This window comes from Hakea prostrata, chromosome 5 (assembly GCF_041222555.1).
Source record: "Hakea prostrata isolate BN-2017 chromosome 5, UWA_Hpros_2, whole genome shotgun sequence".
NCBI lineage: Eukaryota > Viridiplantae > Streptophyta > Magnoliopsida > Proteales > Proteaceae > Hakea > Hakea prostrata.
The window spans coordinates 2,872,971-2,883,719 of record NC_142604.1 but is presented as its reverse complement, the minus strand read 5'-3'; the positions used below and the strand labels follow the sequence as shown (position 1 = coordinate 2,883,719).

Here is a 10,749-nt window from a genome sequence, read left to right as displayed (position 1 = left end):
GTGTTGTGACAGGTGTTTTTTTCATTTATTGTGCAATTGCTAGGTTTTCGAAATGAAAACCCACTGGTATTGAGATAATTACACCATTTATATATATATTTCTACGTGAACAAACCAGCTTCCTTACTAGTATTTGCTTTTCTAATTCTCTCTACCATTGTTCTCCCTGTACTGTAATCAAGGACCGATTTGTCGACTGGTGTCGCCGTGTCGGTGGCTGGCGACCCCGCGACACCAGCCCACATGTCGGGCAATTTTTTGAGGGGTTTGGTGATTAATGGACAGACCCAATTCTCATTCTCCACCAACATCGCCGATGCCCTCCTCCACTACGCCAACATCTCCAGCTCTAGCAAGCTGAGATCCATTGCTGATGCCCTCCACAATTGCCCAACCAACCCCTACAATTTCTTGGTTTTTGAGCTCACCCACAAAACCTTCCTCTGGAAAGCCCTAAATCAAAATGGCCCCATTGTTTTCCTTGACAAGAACAAGTACAAAATCGCCAAGTTTGAGCATAAGTAAACCGACATGGAAGCATGACGTGTCTTACACAACCAAGGTTAGCCATATGAAGGATTTGATCATCTCTAAAAGGGAGCATATTAGGAAGGAGTGTCAACCTGTACATAATCTGCTATTCCCCAATTGCAAACTTAGGATCAATGTATCTTCCCAATCACTTGTACGAGGTACCTTGGGATTTACTCTTGGTTGATGGACCCAGAGGTTATAGTCCGTCGGCGCTGGGGAAGATGTCGTCGATCTTTACTATTGATCGCATTGCATATGGTTGAAACTTGAAAGCAAGGTCCAACAATGTTGATCATTGACGATATATAGCCGATTTCTTAGCGATATATCGTCGATCTTTGGTATTTATCGAGTAACGGGGGGTGTCGTGTCGCCCCTAGCGAAACAGCAATGTATCGCCAACACACTATACACTGACTGTAATCAAATGTGGTTGTTCTCCTTCTCTATATCAATGTATATTGCCGACACACTATACACTGACTGTAATCAGCTGTGATTATTCTCCTTCTCTATATTAATTCACATTGGATTGGGATTTTGTTGCAACAGCAATTACAAACCGATGTAATTAAAATAGCGGAGGCTTATTTATAATTATGACTTTTTTGTTTTATATTTGAAGGTTTAATAATTTACAAATTTACAAAAAATCCCGAATCCTAACTGACTCTAATCACCTATTTCAGCCTTAGTTGGTGATTGTGGTTCTCTCATATGCTTCTATGCACCTTTAAGATGAACCTCAAATAGTTCTTCTCAACTGTACCATGCGAATGATGCCAATGATAAGCAGGTGAGAGCAGCCGAAGTGGTTCTCTGCATCTTTAAATTTTAGATTATAAGTTTATTACTTTCTTATAGTAACCACTTTTTTCATACTCTATTAATGATTTTATTTGAATAGCTTATTATGTTTTGAGTAATTTTGTGGCTATGAGAGGAGATGTTGAGACAAATTTACCTGTCAAATCTTCCCTTAAAGTTTGTGAAATCAATCGGTTATTTTGCTTGACCCCTTTAAAAATCTTAATCGATCAGGTAATATATAGATTCAAAATAAATTATTCGCAATTTTGATTCTATTTGTTTCTATTTTCTGATTTTCAATGTTTTTTGCCCTCTGGAAACTTTAATTATTCACATAGTGTCAGCAACGATTTATGGGATTTCTCTCACTGGTTTGGCATTTTAAAGATCAACAACTATAAGCACTCTGGTTTCGTTTCAATATGAAATATTTTGATTTTAAAGAGTTTTAAGATGAAATCAATGTCATGTGTATCAACTAAAACCCTTGTGATGTGCAGGATAATGTGAGGTTATTCATGGGGCTTCCTTTAGATGTTGTTTCCAATTACAATACAATTAACCACGCGAGAGCCATCGCCACTGGATTGAAGGCTTTGAAGCTGTTAGGGCTGGAAAGTGTGGAACTCCCCATATAGTGGGGTTTGGTAGAGAATGAAGCCATGGGGAAGTACGAGTGGTTGGCTCATCTTTCTCTTGCTCATATGGTTCAAGACGCAGGACTTAAAGTTCCGTGTCTCTCTCTGTTTCAATGCTTCCACACAACCAAAATTCCCTCTCCCTACATGGATATCTTAGATCGCTAAATCAAACATAACTCATAAACCCCATAGGATTTGGAACAAATTAAGAAAATTTTGCTTGGAGAGAATGAGGATCTAAGAATGTTGGATTCGTTTGCTTATTAGATGATGGGAGCTCATTTATTCTCAATTGAACTTTTCCTCAAATTCTTTGAGTTCGTCAGCAAGATCCAAGGGCTGGCAAAATAGGCGATTATAGTCCATTAGAATTGGGGGTTTTGGTTTGTAAATTTGTAAAATATTAAAATTAGATTGTAAAATGAGAAAATCATATCTACAAAAAAGCCCCTTGTCATTTTAATTGCATGTGTCCAATTATAATTGTTGATGTGGCAAAATCAGGGTCGTTGGCTGCTGGCTGCAGTATTGCTGCAAATAAAAATCCAATGGATTGTTGATGAAAGAGGGCTAAAAGTGAAATAAATTAGATTTGATAGCTTAAAACGATAGTAGCCGGAGGTCTTAGCAACCAGCCTTTGGATTTGATCTCCAATCATATCCTGATTCCATTGTTGGTGTCTAATAACATTCTATCTTTGCTGAGTAATTTAGTATTCTCAGTGATAACAAAATAGTTTATAGTTTATTAAATTTAGAATAAAATTAATTTTAAATAAGGATAAGGGCATTTAGTTATTTTTACCCACCATTAACAGGAATTTATAATTTTCAAGTTGGTATTACATGAGGGCCCCGATCCACGTGTCGAGCCTAATCTTGACTGGATGATGTACGTGGGCCAACGATACAAATAAGCGGCCCATGCATCGGTCTTAACGATAACCCCCAGTCTTCCGATTGACCAATGAAACAGAAACAAGAGGGTTGCATATCGCAACTCGGAGCGCTTAGGCAGTGCTAAAAGTGTGGAAGCATGTTTGTGCTAACACAAGCTCCGAAAGGAGTTCTATCTGGCAGAAGATGTTCCTTGTCGCCTCTTTCACCGTTCCCAAATCCAGGCGGACCAAACCCACCTCCCTTATCGAATCCCCAACGGAGATTTGCTTCCAGAAACATAAGAGGTAAAATAAATTTAGCCGTCACAAATGCTGAGGGAAGTGGCGACTCAGCTTCTATTTCGAAGCAGACTGTACCGAGCTCCACAACTCGTTCATCTCCCCAAGAAACTGTTTTCGTCGGCGCGGAAACCGTTCCTTTGGAAGGTGTGATTCAGTCCGAGAAACCCGATGTGTTTTTGCAGTTGAAAAAATGGGGGTGAGTCGACGACATTTTCTGTTTGTTTGTGTTTTTAAAAGGGTTCATTAACTGCTTTTCGAGTCTCAATTATGCTCCTTATTCCATTCCAGTGTTATTGCTCTACTTGCTGGCGGGGATGTTTTGGCTTTACTTCTGTTCGCTGCTATTGGAAGATTCAGCCATGGGTTTCCTGTTTTTGACATCGAGACCTTGCGTACAGCAGACCCTTTCATTGGGGGTATGACTGTGTACTCTTTGTTTTTAAATTGTTAATGGATAATGGATTCGGGGTTAAAGACTAACTTATCCTCCAAGGTTCAATGGTTTGACAGGGTGGTTTTTAAGTGCTTATTTCCTTGGGGGTTATGGAGAGGACGGAAGAGGAATGAACGGTATGTCGAAAGCTGTTTCTGCATCAGCCAAGTCGTGGGCATTGGGAATTCCGGTAAGTTTTAATTTCATTTTATTACCCCTCAAATCTGTTGACTTTCTTTTTCATTTTTAAAATGTCTGAAGTAATCACGTATAGGATATAGATATTTAGAGTTGAAATTGTTTGTAGTCTATATATGAAAATACATTGCAGTTTTCTTGACCTACCTAAATAAGCAGGTAATTTTTTTTAAAATTTTTTTGGATGATTAGATCTCAACTGTAGAACATGGTTTAGAAGATGATACTCTTTTTGTATGTGTGTTTTGACAATTGTTAATGGGAAGAAAGTTTGTACACATTTCAATTCCATGAACGGCACTTAGTGGAGGATTTTCAAATAGAAATGTTTAACAATTTATCAGGTGTTGATTATTTGAGTTTAGACATAGCAACTTCAACAACCCAAGGAAGCTCTCAAGAATTTGACACATGTTGGAAGTTTAGGATAATAGTGTAGCTTGTACTTCCAATCGGCAGAAGATGACCCAAGCGTGATTTACGGGCATCCCTTGTTAACTGGCTTTGGCTGCCTTCTGATGCTCATGTAGTGTAATAGTGTTTTTGTGCCTTTTCAATTGTTCTTGTTTCCTAAGAACCTATTATTGACTTTGAATTAATACCTTTTTATTCTTTGTTTTTAATTAGTGGTAGAAATTATGTAATCATTATTTGTCTCCTGCCGATGTTAAATCCTGGCTCTGCTTCTGCAGAAACTAAATTATAATATACTCAGTGAAGTCAGAAAGTTAAATACTATCCAGCAGCCTTGGTACTTGACAGAACTGAACACAATACTGAGTTTGGAGAAAGAATGTAGTATAAACCGGAAGAAAAAAGACTTATCCCAGGTGGAAGGAGGCCTATCATTGGCCAGGGAATCTCACACATTCCAACCCTCATGGTTTGTCCTAATCCAACTTGGAAAACTGGAAATTACCTCCTAGTATGAGTAGGAATTATTACATTTCTTGCTGAAATTAAACACAAGTAATAAAGTTAACAAATAACCCTATATCTATTAGGAATGGAAATAAAGATAATGAGCTCCTGCTAAGTCTAATCCTGCATGCCTACATTGTGCACATATTTTGGGCCCATTAGAAATAAAATATATGGAATCGAAGGCCAATTCATGAAGGGCGGGCCTGGTGCAATGGTGGAGTCTCTCCATTGTGCGCTGGAGGTCGCGGGTTCGAATTAGCCTCTCTGCAAAAAGCCAGGGGTAAGGCTGCCTAGAAAGTCCCTTCCCCAAACCCCACAGTGTGGGAGCTTCGGCACTGGGTACGCCCTTTTTTTTTAAAGGCCAATTCATACACAACCCTGCCTAAGGCTTATTTCCAACCAATCTTATCCAGTTGACTTATCTGTATCAGTTGGTAATGTGGTTCCTCTTCCAATAGAATTCATACTCCTTATTTTATTTATATTAGTCTGCAACCTTGTATCCAATATGGGTCATGTGAGAATGCTAGATGTCCAAAAATGATAACTGTTGAGAACCTTCTAGTTTACCAGAAACTGTTACGGTTTTTTGATGATAGATTCAGGCTAGTTTTGATTGTAAATGGAAGCAGAAAGAAGAAAGAATGTGATACATGTATACCTGAATGCTTGACTTTGTGGGTGCTTTTTATTTTCTTCTTCTTCTCCTTTTTTTTCTTTTTCTTCCTTCTTCTTCTTCTTTTAAAAGTTTCTTTTGGGGCTTGGGGTGGGGGAGAAAGGAGTCATGGTTGAGCCACGTGGTGCTGTAACTTCTCCTGCAACAAATGCAAAATGGCTGACAATTTTATATGCATAATGGTCTTCTTGGTTCTTACTTCTTTTGCCTCCTTATTCCATCGTTATATGAGAAAACCAGGAAAAGTCTTTGTTAGGCTTGTAGAGCATGAAGTCGTTGGAATGAGATATGAGATTTTATGGCAAGACGTTGTGTCCTTTGATGTAGACTGATATCAGGGCCTTCTTACTCACTGTGATCAGGCATAGGTTTCATTGCATCTTGCTTACATGGAGGCCTTGAGCTTTCATGTAAAGGCTTGTACTACCAATGGATTTCTGCTACTAAGATTCGCAATTTCAGATTTCTCATTTGGTTAAAATTAAATATCTAATTGAAGTGTACATATACATTCCGATAGTCATTTCATTTTGTTATTGCCAAACTGAAATATTTTGGCAGCTACTCCAACATTTTGACCATGACTCTGTTTCACTCACTTGCTGAATAGTTGGTCATGGGTTCAGGTCCTGGAAACAGCCTTTCAGGAAACAGATGTAACTTGAAGGCTATGTACATCTAACCCTTCCTAGACCTGCTACTTTGGGATCCTTGCGCACTGGGCACAACCTTTTTTTACTAAATAAAATTGTTAATCTTAAAATAAGAAACAATTGATTTGCCTATTTGTAGGGATGGCCAAGATTAATTAGCATTTAATGATACTTAGAATATTTGTAATGATGAGGGTTCATCTAAATCTCCTTTTTTGTTTGGGGGGAGGGGGTCCATTGGAGGGAAAAGAGTCATGTGGCTTGTTAAGAACCGCCACCTCAAAAAACACATGTTCAAAATTTTCTACCAAATAGGAAATATAGACATCGTATAGGATAGATAGTTTATATATTTATATTAGTATCGATCAATTACTTATCCGACCTACTGAATGACATTTACTCTTGCAGTTGGGATTGGGCATAAGGGCAGCAACATCGGGTCATATTCCACGTGCCAGCTTTGCATTGGTTACCATGGGAAGCACTGCAGTCTTGTTGGTTGGATGGAGAGCTCTTTTGTTCACCATTTTCCCTAGTAAGGCTGAGGAGAACAAAATGTATAAGCGTGGGAACCCATTTGAACTTTTTGAGGTAAGAACTGATGTAATTCATGACCCACAACTTGAATTTTAATTACTTCATACATTTAATTCATGTAGATTTATATATTTTTGCTTGGATAATTGAAATCATTTGATTTGGTTTACTCTTAACTCATGGAACAATCAACTAAATATCTTTACATTTGATGCTGAAAAATAGGGTGTTCCATGAGAATGATCTCAAAGTTTTAAGTTGAAAAATTAGAGTTTCCAGGCATAGGAAATACTTTGTTGGATAGAAAAATGTCAAAAAAGTAAGCTAAAAAAGTTGAGGCAACATTCCTATGAGTGCGACAGATTGCTTAGCTTACTGAAAACTTGATTAAATATATTAACCAAAATTTTTTCCTGGATTTCTTAGATTTTCTGAACAAATATTGTAAAGAAAATTCTATGATATAAAATGTTACTATAAATTATTCAGATTTTCAGAAGAAAATAGTTTACTTTCCAGCATTTTACATTTAGCCAGAAAGAGCTGTGGGGTTTTTAATCATGTTAAGTATTTTCTTGCACTGCTTATCCAATCCACTTCATCCATCCTGCTGCCACATCCTTAGGATCTCCATTTAACTGGACATGGATATATCCTACAACTTCTAATGGAGAGTTCAACTGAGGCTCTGATACCAATTTATGTAGTGGATCTAGGGGGTAAGTTCTAGCCTTCTAGGGCTTTGATTAGACGAGGATATAGAAAAGAATGGGTGGGTGGGGCTGGATTTACCAAGGACTAAACGAATAAATCCAACACTAGAAATATTTTGAATTAGACAATATCAATGTGTAAAGGTACACAATGAATAAGTAGGATTGAGGGTAGCCCCACAGGAATAATTTAGTGCCATTCAGGCAGATTTTAAAGTTGACAGTAAAATTGTGGGTGGATCTTGATGTGGATATATTAATCTTGCTGATGAACCTTGCCTTCACCTTTAAGAGATAGAGGTGAAGTTTCAGTCAGGAGGTGCAGGGTGTTAACTGGCCACAGCAAAATTTGTGCAGTTCCATAGATGAAATCAAATTTCTTTAATGTTCTGTGTAGCAATAGGCCCTAAAGCCAAGGTTTAAAGTATCCCAAGATAACATACGATACTAGCCGATATGTATCCATATCTGACCTAACTGATACGATACATCCCGATACGTCTCTCCATTGAATTACACTAAAATACATTAGCTAGAGCGATACAATACTCGATACAGGACGATACGTCTCTTAAAATCACCTGACCGATACTTTAAACCTTGCCTAAAGCGTACTGGGAGATCCAGTGTAGGTTCACTTAGACCTGGCCCATGAAGATGCTGAAGTTTTATAGTCCTGTAACAAGTCTCCCCTAGAAGCCCATGCAGGCTGCACTTGGTGATTTGCAGTACTAGTTGGAGGTCTCACTGGTTCACCGAGTCCTGGCTAATTTTTGTAGACATTTCTCCCTAACATTTAATTTTGTTGGTTTTTGTGAATTGAAGTATCTCAGGACTCTTTTTTACTGAAACTCGGTATCATCATCATCATCATCTCTCAGATGAGGAAAGTACTGCCTTTGTAAAGCAGTTAGTCAGTTACTTCCCTTTATGCTGTCATCAGGTCTCTGGCATCCTTTCAATTAGAACTATGCATTCAGAAGTCTCTCATTGTTCTGAAATGATGCAGTGTAGCTGAGTTCCAGAAACATCAAGCAGAATGCCATTTGCAGATACAGTTGACTGGAGAGGAGATTTGATACAATGCTTTAGGACTTCAGTTTTGATTGCCTGGGAATTGCCCAAATTACATTGCATAATCCCCCCACCCCCCCACCCCCGGTTGGAATTACAACTTCAATCTTCATGCTTCAATTCCTACAGACGGTGAAATTTGAGAATCCACCCTGGGATTTGATTTCATTATTGCTTTTACTGCCAGTTGAACCCTTGATGCTCATGATGGCCATGTACAGTTTAAAAACTTGTCAATTCGGGCCCTTTTGAGACTTACTCAAACTAACCAAATAGATTTAAAGCTCAATTTCTGGAGTTGTTTTGAATACATATAGCTAGCAAATATCATAGTAATGTTGATATGATTTCTTAGGTCCTGCGAAGAAGAACAGCACCAAATTGGCTACCCTAACCTCAAACAACCCCCCCAACCCCTCAAAAAAAAGAAAGAAAAGAAAAAAAAAAAAGAGCCACCTTCTCCCTGCAGTTTTTCATCTATCAATCTGTTCCCATGGGTTATCTCTGGGGAACTTGTGTTCCTTGTTTTGGTCCTTCCAGATCCTAGTATATCTTTGTGAGTTGGAATGGAGGGAAAATAAACTATTGCCCCTCATCGGGACTCACCTTTCCCCCCTCAATGGATGTACAGTCATTGTAATGATCCTTTGTTTATGCATGTTTGTAAGATAACAAATGCTAACCATATGCCTGTTTAAAATTGGATGGCACTGATTTTTGGCAATACAAAATAAGAAACTAAGATGATCTTTTGTTGCAGTTGCTCACATCACTAGTACGAAGATGGTGATAGTGTCATTTCTCATCGGCTTGCACCAGGATTTTCTCTCTCCGAATGTGCTAATGTCCCTTTGTGTCATCAGGTAAAGAAAAACCCCTTGTTTATAATCCTCTTGTTCATTAGTAGATTACTTGAGGCAACCATAAACTGCAACGATGCCAATTTATTTGTCTTGTAAAGGTTTACATGCCTAGCCAAACCACCGCATTTGATTATTACATGAAAACACATGTGCGTGCCATTTTTGGTGCATTTCCAATTTGCTTTTTCCATATCATACAAACAACAAAGTCTCTTCCTTTCCTGCCCTACCCCACCCCCTCCTCTGCCCTTCTCATTGTGATTGCCAGCAATTAGAACTTTTTTTAAACAAATCTCGGTCTAAATGGGATGAGGGAGGGGGAGGGGGTGTGGAACTTAATTTGAAAGGTGTTGTGGACTTGTGGGTATGGCTTCAAATGAAAAGGTAGGAAGTTCTATTGTTGTTTGATTTTGGTTCGTCTCTATGCCCGGCCAAGTGATTTGATATGGTTTATGTACTGGTGGTAGGATGCGCAAGATGCACGCAGACAAGAGCTAGAGTTAATGTATGGTTTACCTTAAGCTGGTCCGTATCCCAGTGACCATGATGTAGGCAAGTGTGCTGAAGATTTGATTTAATATCATTCTGACTCATGTGCTGTGTAATGCTTAGTACCTTGAGATTAGCAACAAAAACCAGATTAGCCCCTTGGGTGCCTGGAAGATTTATGAATTAAAAAGTCGTCTTGAGGAGCCATTAAATAATACTCCATGCGGATTCTTTCGCACCCCTAGACATTAGGTGAACCCCACTTTTTCTCTCACACTAAGCCTTCAAATTTACAGATTTGTAACTGTAAGCCAGCCTCCTACATCAGAATTAGTTCTTGGCTGTGGAAGGGGACTCTCTTATTACTTATTACTTAGGCGGAGGAGGGGTCTTTGAGCTAGAATCCACAAATTAGGGGTGGGCTATGATTCTCAACGACTGTTTCCTTTGTGGTGTTATTTTTATTAAAACAAATTGCATTGACACTCTAAAATGGAGGCTTTAAAGCATGGACACCTGAAATTTTTGTTTGAAAAACATACACCTAAATTCATTAAGGGCTTGTTTGGATACATATAGCCAAATATCTGAAATCTCTAAATTCATAAATGAGAGATTTATACCCGTTTGATTGTGTGTGAATTCTTGGATTCATGAAATCTAGGGATTCACCTTTTTACACTAAAAATTTGAATCTGTAAGGGCTTGTTTGGTTACATGAGTTTGGAGATTTCAAATTTATGGAGTCATAATTTATAAAATTAAATGTTTGGTTGTGGAATGAAATTTGTGGATTATCTTAAATTTTTTTTTTGATCCATGTGATTTTTGTGAATGTGCAACTGTATAGCTTTTTTGAAATCTTTGGATTTCACCGCTTACCCATAAATCTACATATTCATGTTTTTAGTGTAAAAAGGTGAATCTTTAGATTTCATGAATCTAGAGATTTTTACAACCAAACGGGTATAATTACCAGATTCATGTAACCAAATAGGCCCTAAATTTATGGGTATGAGA

General features: G+C 38.2%; 1 protein-coding gene and 1 pseudogene across 4 annotated transcripts; both read left to right on the top strand.

The window, feature by feature from the left end:
- The first annotated feature begins 243 nt into the window (after positions 1 to 243).
- Positions 244 to 797, top strand: LOC149014410 (protein IRX15-LIKE pseudogene; annotated as a pseudogene).
- A 2,147-nt stretch (positions 798 to 2,944) lies between these two features.
- Positions 2,945 to 10,021, top strand: LOC149014409 (uncharacterized). Of its 4 annotated transcripts, XR_016173509.1 has the most exons (6): positions 2,945 to 3,362; positions 3,455 to 3,582; positions 3,677 to 3,789; positions 6,462 to 6,644; positions 9,138 to 9,240; positions 9,708 to 10,021. XR_016173509.1 is itself a non-coding variant. In XM_089155979.1 (5 exons), the coding sequence occupies exons 1-5, from the start codon at positions 3,022 to 3,024 to the stop codon at positions 9,165 to 9,167; spliced, it is 795 nt and encodes a 264-aa protein (XP_089012105.1). In that variant the 5' UTR covers positions 2,945 to 3,021; the 3' UTR covers positions 9,168 to 9,482. The 4 variants fall into 4 exon arrangements, 3 of the variants coding, with proteins under 3 accessions (XP_089012105.1, XP_089012104.1, XP_089012106.1); XM_089155979.1 differs by lacking the exon at positions 9,708 to 10,021 and having other exon boundaries at positions 9,138 to 9,482; XM_089155978.1 differs by lacking the exons at positions 9,138 to 9,240; positions 9,708 to 10,021 and adding an exon at positions 8,247 to 8,771.
- The last annotated feature ends 728 nt before the right edge of the window (positions 10,022 to 10,749 follow it).

Excerpts from the sequence above, each read along its gene's own strand:
- LOC149014409 (XM_089155978.1), top strand. The coding sequence starts at position 3,022 with ATGTTTGTGCTAACACAAGCTCCGAAAGGAGTTCTATCTGGCAGAAGA. Across the intron at positions 3,363-3,454 it reads TTGCAGTTGAAAAAATGGGG|TGTTATTGCTCTACTTGCTG; the intron begins GTGAGTCGACGA and ends ATTCCATTCCAG. Across the intron at positions 3,790-6,461 it reads CGTGGGCATTGGGAATTCCG|TTGGGATTGGGCATAAGGGC; the intron begins GTAAGTTTTAAT and ends TTACTCTTGCAG.